This window comes from Candoia aspera, chromosome 2 (assembly GCF_035149785.1).
Source record: "Candoia aspera isolate rCanAsp1 chromosome 2, rCanAsp1.hap2, whole genome shotgun sequence".
NCBI classification, from domain to species: domain Eukaryota; kingdom Metazoa; phylum Chordata; class Lepidosauria; order Squamata; family Boidae; genus Candoia; species Candoia aspera.
The window spans coordinates 61,523,898-61,539,477 of record NC_086154.1 but is presented as its reverse complement, the minus strand read 5'-3'; the positions used below and the strand labels follow the sequence as shown (position 1 = coordinate 61,539,477).

At 41.7% G+C, this 15,580-nt stretch overlaps 1 protein-coding gene across 4 annotated transcripts in view; it reads left to right on the top strand.

Annotated features, from left to right (window-relative positions):
• The window catches only part of LOC134489345 (acylamino-acid-releasing enzyme-like), a 31,180-nt gene that overhangs the window by 9,373 nt on the left and 6,227 nt on the right, over positions 1-15,580 (top strand). Inside the window, exons 7-21 of one of the 4 annotated variants that reach the window (XM_063291968.1) lie at positions 1,935-2,072; positions 3,265-3,356; positions 3,899-3,939; positions 4,894-5,015; positions 5,779-5,839; positions 6,081-6,175; positions 6,744-6,795; positions 8,232-8,320; positions 9,104-9,242; positions 10,668-10,754; positions 11,197-11,277; positions 12,089-12,180; positions 12,825-13,015; positions 13,359-13,461; positions 14,135-14,241. In XM_063291968.1, the coding sequence (XP_063148038.1) occupies positions 1,935-2,072; positions 3,265-3,356; positions 3,899-3,939; positions 4,894-5,015; positions 5,779-5,839; positions 6,081-6,175; positions 6,744-6,795; positions 8,232-8,320; positions 9,104-9,242; positions 10,668-10,754; positions 11,197-11,277; positions 12,089-12,180; positions 12,825-13,015; positions 13,359-13,461; positions 14,135-14,241 (1,490 nt within the window). The remainder of the gene's footprint in view (positions 1-1,934; positions 2,073-3,264; positions 3,357-3,898; positions 3,940-4,893; positions 5,016-5,778; positions 5,840-6,080; positions 6,176-6,743; positions 6,796-8,231; positions 8,321-9,103; positions 9,243-10,667; positions 10,755-11,196; positions 11,278-12,088; positions 12,181-12,824; positions 13,016-13,358; positions 13,462-14,134; positions 14,242-15,580) is intronic. The other 3 variants (XM_063291969.1, XM_063291970.1, XM_063291971.1) reach the window with 3 other exon arrangements.

Genomic DNA, 15,580 nt, shown 5'->3' with positions numbered 1-15,580 from the left:
AATAAATTGTTGTTCATGGAACCCAACTTATTGTATGTACCTTGTGTTAACCAAGTTCTGAGGTTCTGCTTCTGAGCAACAGCATGTTGTGCTGTAATTCCTCAGGTATATCTGTGAAAGTACAGTGTTAACAGCCTTTACGTATAAATAACGATTAAATAAGTCCTATATCTCTCATAGAGGGAGAGTAGTAAGGAATGTAAATGTTCAGTTTAAGGATACTAAGGCCATTTAGTAATTGTATCATTTATCCATTGTCGTTGTGATAGAAAACCAGTCTACTTAATATAGATATATTACCACAACAGTGGCTGAATGATGCATTAGATAATCAGTGTGGATTAAAGAAAAGTATTATTACAATAGAATACAGTAGAATACAATACAGAAAATTAGATTGGAGAAAATCCATCTGTGTGGTCAATAAGAGTTGATACTGACTTGATGGCACATAATCAGAGATGAGTAAGTCAGACAACTCTGCCTGATCATCTTCCTCCTCTATTCCAGACTGATAACAATAGACTATATTATTTATCATTTACTTATTTATGTATTTATATTCCGCCTTTTGTACAGGAACTCAAGCCAGCATACATAGTGCTCTCTCCTCCTATTTGTCTCTACAACAGCAACGCTGGGAGATATGTTGGGCTGAGAGAGAGCAACTGGCCAAAAGCTGCCCAGCAAGCTTCCATGGTTGACAATGGGTTAGAATCTGGGATTCCCTACTCCTAATCCAACACCTTAATTCTGTATACTGATTGTACAGCTATTCTTCAGTGGGGAAAATATACTGGATCTATACAGGGGTGTTTTTATTCTGCCTAACATTCAATCTTGGCATTAGAAATGGGTCCTATAACTAAGAAATTTATTTTCAGTGCCAGATTCCATCACATGATATCCATGAAGAATTGAGGCTGTCCTTGCACAGTATGTCTCATGCAAGTTGGGTTGTTGTAATCTTAGGGCCATTCTTCCTTTTTCCATCCATCCATCCATCCTTATATAACACCCCAATATTCTAATTAGAAGAATAACAACAAGACTATTCAGATGATGATGATGATAGTAATGATACAGTGATGTTACAAAATAAACAATTACAATCACATAATTGCAAATGCCTATGCTGGACTCCCCAACAATCATCTTGAGGCAAAGACTTGTTGGAATAGATAGATTTTACCTGCTTGCAAAATTCACGAAGGGTAGGAACCACCGTTACCTCTAGGGAAAGACTGTTCCAAAGAACGGGGATACCCATGGAAAAGGCCTGCCATACCATCCATACCTATGTACGTCTCAAGGGGTGAAGCCTTCTGGAGCATTTGAAAGAGACGGGCTGGTTCAGGTCGGGTAAGTTCTTGCCTGATGTATCCTAGTGCTCTGACATAGAAGGCTTCAAAGGTAACAACCACAACTTCGAATTGGGCCCAAGAGCCGACTGGTAACCAATGCAGCAAAACATACGTTGTCCTGCTAACAATATAACCACTGCATTTTTTATTAGCTGCAGCTTCCAAATCTGCAAAGGCAACCTCACATGGAGTTTGTTAGAATAGTCCAACCAAATAGTGATTGAGGCATTAGTTACTGTCACCAGGACATTAGAAAGGTTTATTTTTGGCCCAATGCATGTTGAATTTCTCCATGTACTTGTAGGCAAAAGAATTTAATAAAATTCATCATTGCATTTTCTTGTGTAAAGTATTACAGTTCCTAGAAAATAGTTTGCAAAGTTTAGATTGCAAGGAATGGAAATGTTTAATAGCAGGTCATTTGACTACTATCCAGTCTTACTAGTGTGATGGATGCAGCAAGTCCTAGGAAAAAAGCCTGTAATTTATATTCAGTCTTTGTTGTCTGTCTCATGGAGAACTGCAGATACATAGCTCTCTAAAATACTTAATTGTCTGATTACGTTCTAGGATGAGCGGTTTGTGTACCACGACAACTGGGGAGAGGCACTGGGGGACAAAAGTGTCCCTGTATTATGTGTGCTGAATGTTGAAACCAGTGAAGTTTCAGTGCTGGAAGACTTTCCAGGGCACATCTCCCCTGGGCAGGTTAGTATAATGCAGCATTGAAAGTTAGATAGGGAAGAAGAGAAAGATAGTGCCCCAGTTCTCTGCTTATGAAATACTACATTGTTTTTTGGTTTTCAGAAGCATATACTGTATAAAGGAGGTATATTCAGGGTTGGGAGGCCAGGCTGGGTTTTGGAAACTGTTCTGATCAGTTGAACTTTAACATGGTCCTTGACATGTTTGCATCTTTTGTAAGTGCAGTTTCTGTTCATTACTTCTGTCCTTTGAATGGCGAGTCTGACAAGTGATATTCAGTGTCCTCACAACAGGTGCTGTGAGTGTGCAAGGATAACTTTGCACTAGACAGAAAATACTTCTTATAAGTGCACTTGTTGATCTGTTTGGGGCAAGATGTTCACATTGACTCTCCACCCACATTTATGCTGGTAGCTTCCAGATGGATCATTCTTAGTTCTATCAATGATAAAACATTGTGCTATTTTGTTTCTTACTCCTTAAGAGATATTATGTGGGGGGGAAAAGTGAAAAAACACAGAAATGTTGAAACCAAGTGGAAATATACATTATTTGAAATCATGTAAAATTTTGTTCACGAGGCATGGTGGTAGCATGATTTAAAAAACCTCACCTGGAATCAGTAATTCATTCTGTTTTCTTCCAGCGTCTCCTTTGAAGAGAAAGAAAGAAGGAGGTTGAATTAGATTTTTAGTAGGAAATTGAATAATTGAAGCCATGCAATTGCATTTCCTTTAAAACAAGAAAACAGCTTGAAACACTGTTTGAAAACTATTATTCAGTATTTAGTTTGACATTCATATGGTGCTCCAGCTAAACTGAATTCATACTGTTCTTCAGCCTCTAAAGGCATTGTGCCACTGTTTAAATCCATTGCTGGAGTGTGCAGAGGTCTTGCCCTTTCATGCAAGGTCAGGTCAAGCACAGAGTGGCAGCGGGAATCCACTGGAGAAAATGTTCCAATCTGCAGTCCCTTTCGTAGTTGCAGGACTATTTCCTTGCAAGCATTTCTAACCATGAAGGAAAGAGTAATTGGAGGGTTACTATCAAACAATAGTCCCAAGGGTTGGAACAGCTCCTAGTAGATGATCTTTTTGAAGAATCAGATCTCCTGCATGGCATTCTTCAGATTATGCCTAGCATTTAGCCCTCAAAATATCACGTGCTAATACTTTGGTTTTGCTTCCCTGGCCAGGCCCTGTGGTCCCCGGGTGACAAGGGAATAATATTTGTGGGCTGGTGGCATGAGCCATTCAGATTGGGATTGCATGCCTGCTCCAATAGACGGTAAGTGAGATATCACTGGTTCATGAGAGCACGTTAAACCTGTATCTCATTTCCAGCTGGGCCAACATGAGTAATTACTTTGGAAAAACTCAACAGATTTTTCACTCAATTCTGAGAAAATAATTAAAACATATATTGACATCAGTAATTGCTTCTGAAATTCCCATATATGGAAATGATAATCCTAGGTTTTGAAAGGAACTTAATGGGGGACAAGCCCAACTTAATTTCTGTCCTTCCTTAAAACAGGATAGCCAAGGCCTGCTGCCAGCCCACACTTCCAAGAAATTGCATAAAGCATCATCCCTAAGTTTGCTTGATTCATGGGATCTGTTATCATTAGCAAATATGAATATTTCCTATTGAAAAAGAGAGTTTTTTCCCAAATCCTTAGTATTATACCACTTTTATTTAAGTGAAGATTGTGAACATTGGATCTTACTGTAATATATACAGTTCCCTATAAGGTTGGCATGTGGGTTGGTGGTGAAAAACATGTTCTCTCCTGGAGAATCTTCACTCTTCCCCTCTCTCTGTTGTAGGTCAGCTCTGTTTCTCTTCGATCTCTCTGAAAATAGCTGTGGTAAGTCATCTCAGAGATTGTCTTTGAGTGCCCTAAAAGTGAAAGAGTATTTGAAACTGCTCCTCAACCACTTGCAGTCCAGAGAAAATGGTCTGCTTTCTGGAACCTGTCACAAATGTGTTTATACAATCAACTATACTTCTTGTTTACAAATGTAGGTCAGGTGTTCTGTACTTTTGATACCTGTGTAAACAAGAGAAGGCACTGCTTTTCTTGCTTTAGAACGTCAAAGGAAGAAACATAATGCCTTCTTGTTGTGCTTTTGATTGCCCCCAAAGTGACGTCAAATGCTGGAATTCTGCAACGTCGGGATACTGTTTCTGATATTCTTACTGTTCTTGTGTTTTCAGTGGAAGCCAGAGAATTCCCAGAAGTGTCATTTTCTAATGTCTGAACTTTCAGCAAGCAAAGTTGTTGGGCATGCCAAAGTTCATGTAGTGTCTTCAGCCATTAGGCTGAAATGTTTTATATTTTAAAAGTATAAGGAAATACATTCTCAGAAAGAGCTTTGGAAGAACTAGTATAGGCAATACCTTTCAGAAGTTTGATTTAAATGTAAATTCATGTTCTGGTAATGTTATCACTTGAGAGTCTTTGGTTAATTGTTGCAATCAATCTTGAGGTTAAATAAGTTTTCTGATTGTCACATATGTAGTTCCACTAAGACACAGTTCCTGTCCTAACAGTGAGAAATCACGCTGAGACGAGGAGTAGGTCTCTAGTGTTTATTACTGCTACACAAACAGAATCCTAACAAACTGAAGAAGCGTGGGAAAAACCCAGACATATAAACCCCAAAAGCTAAGGCGGGCCTGATCTGTGTCTCTTTGAATGGCTGCTTAATTCCTCAGTACTACGCATGCGTTTTCCACCCTGGATGGGGGCCCCTTTCTGCTCGCCATCAGTACTCATGTCAGTTCCAGCCTCAATCTTGAATCCCCATTCTGGTTGCAGAGCTACTGACCTCAGATTACCAGGCTGTCTCCTCTCCCCGGCTCAGCCCTAACCAAACTCACCTGCTGTACTTGGAGGGGCCAGTGTTTGGGTCTCATCACCAGTGCTTGAAGCTACAGTTGGTGAGTGCCTGGGAATATGTTGTCTCTTCTTGTCCACTAACACTGAGTCAGCAAATGAAAGGAATGTCAGTTCATCCTTCCCTTTCCAAAATTCCTTTCACTCAGAAATAATAATTATGCCCTGCATGCTATTTCCACCCCTAAACTCTCAGTCCTTCCATCCCATCTCTCAAATGTGGGGAAGAGTGGGTTTCTCAGTGGCACAACACTGTTTCCCTCCCAAATAAGGGTTTATCCTCAAGAGATTAGATTTTTTTTGAATAAGCCAAAACTAATTAGATTCAAACATCCTACTAAGCCATAAATTACAGTTTACTAGGCTGGGATCACTCAGCGCACTAAGCTAAAACCATCACACTATTTCTTGGTATGATGTATGACTCCAGCATAAAAAACTCCCAAAATTTTCAGTCAGAAGCAGTGGTGCCCTGTGAACTGGAAATTATATGAGATACAGTCCTAACATATCTGAAAGGCTGACCTCCTAGAATAGTTTAGTCAGTGATCAGTTATAACTAGAAAAGTACATCATGATACCTTAATATTGCCAGCCAGTACAGGACATTTTCAGTCACTTGAAATGGCTGGGCAACTTTTATTATGCCCCACTTTGTTATGAAAAGCAAGCTAAAAAAATTAAGGCCATATAAAATAAATGGTTCTTGTATCTACTGAATATCATCACTGACTGCAGTCATAAAACTAATATTGACATCTAAGAGTTAGGAAAAATTCTCAGTGTACAATCTTCTCTCCTGCTTAGCTCAACTGGCAAACAAAGTTCTCATATACAGTGGTGGACACAGTCAGAACTACCACAGCTGGTAAGTCCCTGTTTCAGAGAGTATATATGCAAAATTTGAATAGCTTTTTGTGATCACCCTGACACTTCACTTAAGTTCAGCCACATATGTCCGTTTTACTTATTGTCTTATTGCCACATGGACCCATACAGGCACTTAAGGGTTGTTTATGTAGCCTGAGAAAGATATTTTAGATGAATGGTAGGACTTTCGCTTGAACTGTACCAAATGTCTCCACAAAGTTGTCCTTCTTTCTTTAAAGGTTTTTGTGGGATTTACTCAGGAGCACTGTCCATGCATTGCTGGGCCTCTGATAACCAAAGAGTCTTACTTAGCACTCCTCAGAGGAGTAGGAAGGTATGTTGAAAAAAGAGGTCTAACAACAGGAGGGTATATCTGTTATCACCTTGCACTGCTCTGCAGAGAAGCCAAAGAGAAAGAAGTGGTAAGACCTTGAAATTTATGTAATGCACAACAGTTGGTTTGGAGCAAGCGTTTTAATCTATGCATTCTGATTGAGGGGCTTGGAGTAGCATAACTCTCAAGAGGTAGATCAGAAGGAGAGTTAATAGGAGTTTTCTAGCTCAACAAAAATTTGAACCTGGAGTTCCTATAACTTATGAGGCGCTATAGCCACTGTTTTACATGAAACTGCAGAAATATGCAATCCGTTCATTATTTTCATTAAGGCAATGAGTCGTATGGCTTACAAGCACTCTTGGAAGAAAGCTTCTATTGAAATTAGAGAAGAAGCTAGAACTGAGAGGCTAGAGCTCAATATGACATCTGGTTAAATCTCAGGAAAACCCACCAGCCTTGCAGTTTAGGTTGAGAGGGAATGTGAGAAAAGTCTTTTTCACCAGTAAATTATCCACATGTTCAGCAACCAAGTCCCCAGATACAGTCTTTTTACCATCTTTTGCAGGAGCTGTTGGTTGTGGATACCAAATCAGGAAGTGTGAAATCTATTACCTCAGGTACAATATAATCTTAGATTGTGTGTGTGCGTGTGTGTGTGTACCTTCGAGTCAGTTTTTGACTCCTAGCGACTGCAGTTTTCTTGGCAAGTTTTTTCAGAAGTGGTTTGCCACGGCCTGCTTCCTGGGGCTGAGAGAAAGTGACTGGCCCAAGGTCATCCAGCTGGCTTTGTGCCCAAGGCGGCACTAGAACTCACTGTCTCCCGGTTTCTAGCCTGATGCCTTAACCACTACGCCAAACTGGCTCTCTAATCTTAAAATGTAAAATCTTAGAATTTAAGGCACCAAAAATTGTGTTTGGTGAGATTTTTTTCAAAGAAACAGACACCTACATTGGAAGGGCTTTATAGCAGGTATGTCTGCCCATTCCATGGAGCTCTGTTGGTCAGCAAAGGCTTAGGCTAAAATGATTGCAGTCTGGTGCTTCTACTTCAAAAAGTCCTGGTACGTTCTCAACAAGAAGTTGTACCTATGAGACAGTTTGCTTTAAACATAGTATATTTGCTGCTATAACTCACTGTTTAAAGTTTCCGTGGTTTTGCTCAAGATTCTCCTTCCCACTTATTTTGCTAGCTAGCTTGCTATTTATTTATTTAAAATATTTGTATACTGCTGTGTCTTTAAAACACTCCAAGTGGGTTATCCAATGTGCAATTCCAAATCAAGCAAATAACATTGTGTAGCTGAAGCACACAACAGTGGCTAACTAGAGTGTTGGTTGTTGTTCCATGGGATGTGGGGGGGAGGGGGAATCAGAGTCTGCATCCTCTGATTATGTGTCATTCCCCAGTGGATTTGATGCATGCAGCCAATCCTTCAGCATTTCCCCTACTCAAAAAATGGTTCCTCTTAAACATTAGTACTGTTCAACAAATGACAGTACCTAACGATTCTTCTCTAGGCTCCAAAACTAAGCAGAATCAGGATCAGTTAGTACTTGGAACACCTCCAGAGAATATCAGGAGTAAGGCTAGTTTGAGAAGTAAAAAAAAAAATCGCAGAGGAAGGAAATGGCAAACTACCTTTCTTCTCTTGCCAAAAAACTTGCATGGATGAGTCCATGAAGCCATCAGGAGTCATGCTCAACATAAAGGAGGGCAAATGTTTGTTGCTTTGTGTTACTCCTGACTAAATCTAGGTTTCAGTGAAACCACAAGTTCCCTTCCCCTTGACACCTTTGCTTTTTAAAATCTTTTTACCATTTTTCTATATAGATCTTAATGCCTCTCTGAGATTAGGGCACATGTCGAACAGATGCTTTGTCGTTTGTTTTTCAAGAAGCAAATATGAGGACTCTGGTATTTTCCTCCAGCATCAGGCTTCCTCTCCCACCTCCCTTAGCACAGTGGTATTTGAATGGGAATTTTCATGCGTTGGGTCATGAATCAAGATAATCAAATTAAATCTGAAGTAGTGTTCTTGATGCTTTGTCCTAGGCACATCAGAAGGTAGCTGGACTCTACTAGGAGTTCAGCAGGACCTGCTAGTGGTGAGCTGTTCATCTCCCAATTGCCCTCCAAGTCTGGTAAGAAATTTCCTATGCTGGTCAAGATAAGGGTTGCTTCAAGCTTCCATTTCCCCACTGTCCTATTTTTCATGGAACCATGATAAATTCAGAGGCTTTGGTAAGCTATCATCATTACTGTACTTTTTTCCATATACGTGCATGAGAATTTTTTATGTTTGCCCACTTCCTAATAACCTTTAGAAGGTTTTGACTAATCGTCCTTTCCTTAAAAAAATCAGTTTGGACATTCATTTGTTTACATTATGTACATCAACATACAGTCAGTTGAATACATCTCAGCCCAAGCTCTGATGCCCTAGAAAACTGTTCTCTCAATGGAGGTTCATGACAGACATGCTGCCAGATCATGAGTTGTGCTAGTCAAAGTTAAATGGTCAGACAGTAGCTTGAGCAGTGGACAAAGCGTCATTTTGAGCTGCTTGCTTCCTTTTGTTCAGCTTCATTAATTCATCGTTTTTTACTTGCCCGCTTACTACAGCCACTTTTGAAGCAGGCCTCCAATCGTCACAGTGATTTCTAAGTTCAGATTCAAGCCAGCAAACCGCAGATAGCAAAAACTGCTTTGGAAGCCACCTCGAACCAATGGTCTGATATCTTAATTAGGCATTATATTTGAGAGGAGAGCTAGGGAGCTAAGTCCCTTATAACTTGCAGGACATCCTGACAGAAATGAGGACAAAACTAACCCCCTTCAAGCCACATATAATGCTAAGAGATTGTGGGACGCTATGCCATTCAAGGCAGTGCTTCTAGTAACAGCATATTATATCTGCTTTGTAGAAGGTGGGTGTGCTTCCCCCGGCAGGGAGTGAGCTGGAGCTACAGTGGATCAGTGTGGAAGAATCTTCTGTACTACCTGACATGGAATGGAAAATCCTCACAGTGCATCCTGCTTTGTCTGAGGAGGGCAGCCCATACAGTAAGGAAGCAGGTCCACAGGGCTTCCTCCTAGACTTAGGACTATCTCACTTGCTTTCCTAGTTGGCTGGAATTTATTGTGGGCTTTGCATGTAGTGGTCCTAGATGGAGTTGGACTTACTTCCCTGGCATAGTGAAGAGTAACCACTGGATTTATGGGGATGATAAGGACAACTGTGCAGAAGAGTAACATACTTTAGCCAAAAGTAAAGTTAAATCTGCTGTTGGCATAAAGTTGAGATCAGACTCATCGCTATGCCCTTGAGTGCTGGAAGAATCCAAATCAGAATGAAGAGGATCAAAAAGTGTTACATGCATCTGGATTCTTAGCCCAGGATCTCCTTGTGCTGCATCACTGAAAGGGACATACTGCTCTTCTTTCGTTCCCTAATTTAAGGTTGGGACAAGTTGGAATTCTATAGAATCCTGTTGGGTGCTACATAAAATAGAGAAACTCCGAGGCATTAATAATTGATTTTAGGCAAACTGAATTCATTTGGAATAGACCTGGCTAGGTGACAACATTTAGCCAACCTTTGCTAATCTCAAAGAGCTAAGTAGGGTTGAGTTCTTCCCTGGATGGGAGGCATCAGGAAATTCCAGGGCTCTTGCTAGACTGGAAAATCAAAACCATATCCTGGTGTTTTCTTCTTTTACACACACACTTTGCTCTCAGGGCTAGGTTTTTACAAGCTGGTGTTTCATCTTCTGTTATCCAAAATGCTTCAATTTATAGTTGACCAGTAAACCTGCTCAAATCACATGTAAGTTGAGAATCCATAGAAAGAGCCCCTTATTTGTTACATTGTGATCTGAAGGCAACTTTTAGTACTATCACTACATATTGGGAGGACTTTTGATTGGAAGCATCCTATGCTGGGATTTGCCCAGATAGGTGGCAGTGCTGGTCACAAAGAGCAATGTAGAGTCAGAGCTGGTTAGTACTTGGATGGGAGACTTCCAGGAAATATGAGGGCTATAGGTTAGACTGAGTCAAAAACACATCATGGGAGAAGGGAATTACATACCATTTCAGTTTTGCTTTTGAGAAAGCTACATGGACTTGTTCATGAAATCAGTAGGAGTCAAGCTTGATTCAGAAGAGACTTAACCTTGTTTAGCAACAGAAAAAGTGCACCAGCCACCTCAAGGCAAAGATTTGGCCATTGTTGAAAGAAAGACAGTTGCAGGATTTTTATTCTAGTTCCATTGCTTTATCACAATTGGGATTTAGATTTTCTATCTCAGGAGCAAAATGTCTTTGGTTCAGACTGCAAAACATAGGAGAACATCTTATGCTTGAGGTCGTGAAGAGGAGGAACTGGCAGGCTCAGCAAAGGAGGGGTGTACTTAGAAGTTTGACTTCCCTTGGGTGGTGAAGTTTGAAAGATGGCCTTCAAAAGCTTACTTTTGGCCTTTTTTATAGCCGCCCAGTCATTTGAAGCCCTCTTGCTGATTCCCCAAGGAAACAAACAAGGAGAAAAGGCCTTTCCCCTTACTGTTTCTCCACACGGTAAGTCACATTCATTTTTCTCTTTGGCCTGACTAAGCAATTACAGTGTCCTGACAATTAGCCCCAGCTTTCTGGCTTCTTTTCCATTTTTTCCAGGATGTGATCAAAGATGCCCCTAATTTCATTTCCCATTTTTTACTAGCTGTCGAGGATATCTTTTGAAGTTCCTTGAATTTTAAAGGGGAAAAGGTTATTTATTAGACAGAGCTACAATTTGCTGCTTTAATGAGCAGAGCCACACTTCCAAGACACCAAATGTACTTTGCTGAGCAGGATTTCCAGCCCTCTGCTTGTTCCCTTTTATTCTTCCAACCCTGGATTTCTGCTTTCTTGCTAATGAAGAAGAGTGATGATAGATCATTCTGGATTCTCAGATCGCTTTTCCAAAATGGGGAAAAAGGAAGCACCATCCATTTGTGCATATCTGCCATTCTCTTTCCAGGTGGCCCACATTCAGTTTTTGATGCTTGCTGGCGTCCAACTGTGGCATGTCTCTGCCAGCTGGGTTTTGCTGTGCTCATGGGTGAGTAGCCCAGGATTCCTGCATTTAATTTTCTTTGCCTTTCTAAGGATTTATCCAAGAGACTCTGCATTCATTTTACCACAGGTGGTCCTCAGTTAATGACCACTCGTTCAGCAACCATTCAAAATTATGGTGGTGCTGAACAAGTGGTAGTTACAACAAGTGGTCCTCAAAGTTCCAGCTGTCACACCATCCCCACAGTCACATGATCGCGATCTGGGTGCTCAGCAACAAGCCCGGATTTCTGACTTTCACAGCATCCCACGGTCATGTGATCACCATTTGCAACCTTCTCTACCAGCTTCTGACAAGCAAAGTCAATGGGGAAGCCAGCAGGAAGTTGGAAGTCACTTAGAGACCTGTGGTGATATACTTAACGACAGTAACCAGGAACTGCCAGAACTGCCATGACACAGTCACGTGATGCCACACTTTACAACCATGTTGCTTAGCTTGGCAATTCCAGTCCCAATTACCATCATTAAGCAAGGACTACCTGTACTTGTGAAATAGTCCTGTGTGCAGTACTTCAGATAATTAGATAAAAAGGGTAAATTTTTCTTCAGAGAAATCTTGTGACTCCTTGAGAGGACTTTTTCTCTCCCCCATGTCCCCATTCCTCCTTTTCCTCTTGCCCATTAAATAACCTCTGTGAGTTGGAAGCAGATTACAAAAGAAAGAGCAAAACTGTACCCTAGAAGACAGTAGAATTTGGGCAAAGGATTCTTTGCAGCACCGGAAGCTGCTCACAAATGCAGGGAAAGCTCTGGAGGCTGCCCTTCACTTACTCTTTTGCTGTGTTTTGTCTAAGCAGTGAATTACAGGGGTTCCTTGGGTTTTGGCCAGGACAGCATTGACTCACTGATCTCTCAAGTTGGAGTCCAAGATGTGGAGGACACTCAGGTCAGTCCTTCTAATTTCTTCGTTTTTTCCCCCCTTTCTGTGGAAGAAGCCTGGGGTTAGGCCAGGTTTGAGGCTAGAGCGAAGGGTGAAATTATTGTGTAATGTTTTGTCCTCTTTATAACGGTGGATAATCCACCTCCTTTTTGGGTTAGGAGAACAAGCTGTGGTCACAGATATGGTGACTGCAAGGCAAGTCTGTAATATTGTATGGTGTCTGCCAGGGTAGGGTTCACCTTCTCTCCATCCCTTTTGGCTTCTCCACACAGTTGGATGTGTTAGTCCTTGGCAGATTCATCCCAGCCAGCTTGATGGAGTGCACAGGTCAGAGGTGTTGGGAGAGCAAACTCAGTATTTTGAGTAGCAGAGCACCTTTGGCACAACCCCATGCACAAAGTTCCTATTGTCCGTCAGCATCCCTTTATTTCAAGAAAAAATTATTTCTCTTGTATAAACAGTGGATGTTTGCTGAGCTCCCTAGGAAGAGTTATTAAGCATCTAATATATCCTGGGCATGGCAGGCCACAAGCTCAGATTTGTGAACTGCACTGCACTCTGCTGCCAAAGAAACCGCTTACTGCATCAGCTCCAGTTGAACAGCAGCCCCTGAGAATACCCTTGCCATTTGCTTATTGCTCCTCTTGCAGCTGGCAGTAGAAGTGGCGCTACAGATGGAGTCTTTGGATCCCAATAGAGTTGCCTTGTTGGGAGGCTCTCACGGTGGCTTTATCTGTTGCCATTTGATTGGTCGGTATCCAGAGATGTACAAAGCCTGTGCAGTCAGAAGTGCTGTCACCAACATGGCCACTCTGCTGGGGACCTCTGATATTCCTGACTGGTAAGAAGCACGCCTCCTCGAGCCTCCTGCATGGCCCAGCCCAAGAGATTGGCTTTTTTGCCTCCCATCCATGACAAACCCAGTTAACACACATTCATGTTTTTGGGTCTCTCGACCATTTCTGTGTGCGCGTGTCTCTGTTACATTACTTCTCATCCTAGTTCAGTTCCTGCATAGGAATCTGCCTGATCCTCCCTGTTCCTGTGCCACCCATCCTCCTCTCTCCTTGCTGAGCCTTTCACAAACGCCATTTCTGCGGTTGTCTAGCAATCGGATTATTTGGCTTCTTGGTAGAGCTCAGGGAGCAGGGCACGGGGCTAAATATTCCGCACCATTTCCACAGGCGATACGCATCTCTAGATCTACCATACTCCTATGAGCGGATTCCTACAGAAGGAGATCTGGCCGCCATGTTGCTCTGCTCCCCCATAATTCACGCTGCAAAGGTAAGAACTGATAGTGGAGCTGCTCATTGACTGCAGAACTTGCACCTCTAACAAACTTCTCATGTTCCCTTTTCTCCTCCTCTCTTTATTTCACGTCTAAAGCCCTGCATTTTCTCACAGTTCAGCACCAGCAGTGCTCAGATGCAGAATTTAGAACTGTGCTGCAGAAATGTATGTTCAAGCAGAGTCCGGACGGTCATTTGTTGGGGATGGTTTAACGTGGATTCAACCTGATGGCCTCAGTGTCCCCTTCCAACTTTTTCATTTCAGTGATTCGTTACGTGCCGTTAAGTCAGTATCAGCTCTTAGCAACCACATATTTTTACCTCATATGGCTATTGTCAGAATGTTTGTAAGCTGCCCTGAGAAAACCTGGCTCTGAATACATTAAATAAATGAGCGTTTCCTGACAACTCGGTAGAAAAGAAAGAGCAAGCGGATTGTGTACATGTATAAGTCTGCCTGTCTGTCAATACCGATATGTGTGCAATCTCATTAAACCGGTGCGGCTTCTTTGAACCAACCCTGTGAATAACAGAGGACAAATTGTACCATTAGCTTAATTTGAAGAATTTACATAGTTGTATTCTGCCATTTGGGATCCAGCATTTTACTTGTTTTGTTTGAGAACAAATTTGAACAAACTTGCTCTTGGCTCCTCCCTCTCCTACAGGTACAAACACCACTGCTGCTATGTGTTGGTGCAAAGGACCGGCGAGTGTCTCCATACCAAGCTTTGGAATATTACCGTGTGTTGAAAGCTAGAGGAATCCCCGTGCGGTGAGTTCCCACTTAATTTATTGAATCAAATGCAGAGAATGCCTTCTTGACTTTTTTGTTTGGACAAGTTCCCAAGGCCAGAAACTATGACTCTTGCCTTGATTGTACTGCAGTAGATTTGCCAGTAGTGTGGAGAAGCAAAACTGAATTTGAATACAGGTAGTCCTCACTTACCGACGGTAATTGGGACTGGGAACTTCATCACTAAGTGACAGGATCATAAGGCACAATGTCACGCGACCACACTGACTTATGACAGCAGTTCCAGCAGTCTCAGCAGTCCCAGTTGCCATCGTTAGGCAAATCCCATGTGGTCACAGCATCCTGCAGTGACATGATTGCCATTTGTGACCTCCTGCTGGCTTCCCCATCAACTTGCTTGTTGGAAGCTGGCAGTGAAGGTCGCAAATGGCAATCACATGACCGTGGGATACTGCAACGTTGCAATTGCAAGCTGGTTGCCAAGTGCCTGAATCATGACCACATGACTGAAGGGACGCAGCAATGGCCACAACTATGAGGACCCATCATAAGTACCCCTCGTTCAGTGCCATCATAACTTCAAACAGTTGCTGAATTAGTGTACATTAAGCAAGGACTGCCTGTAGAGCCATATTTGGAGGAAGGATTCTTCAGCAATTTTATTGCTCTTCAAATATGCCAGCATACTTCTTCCACTTTATTCACAATACTAAAGCATAAGATGGCTTGATATTTTGTGACTTACCATTTACATATAATCTCATCCCAAAAGCGAATGGTTTATGCACAGTGGATAGGTCTGCATATCGTGCTAGGCCAAAAGCAAACAAATCGTGTTATGTGTTAGTTTTATGTGCAAACAAGGCACTGCTCTTGGCCAAATAGGACATCCAAATTAGAGGAAGCAGCAGGCTATCCTGTATGTGGCACTTGTGAATCAGGATCTTCCATTGTAATCAGAGGAAACATCTGATTTAAGTGCCAATTAAGTATTCACGTGCTAATGTTCCACCCAAATAAACACATTGTGTTTACGTTTCATTGCACTGTAATTGAATTACAAACACCTAGTGCTTACATTCCATCAGAATGTAATTGGCAGCATGACATATTTTGAGTTGAAATACACACACAAACACACACACAGAGTAGAGAGTGGAGTTAAGTGGAAGTGTTACAGATCAGGCAAGATAAAATAATTCACAATAGTATTCCATCATGACAGACAACAGCTGCTCTACAAGATGAAAGAAGCTAAATAGCCTGGTACAAGAAAACTGGTTGATGGTGGGAAAGCAGAGTGCATAAACAGTAGTATGCAGGCTTCTGCTTTGGAATATTTAATCAACGAAAGGTA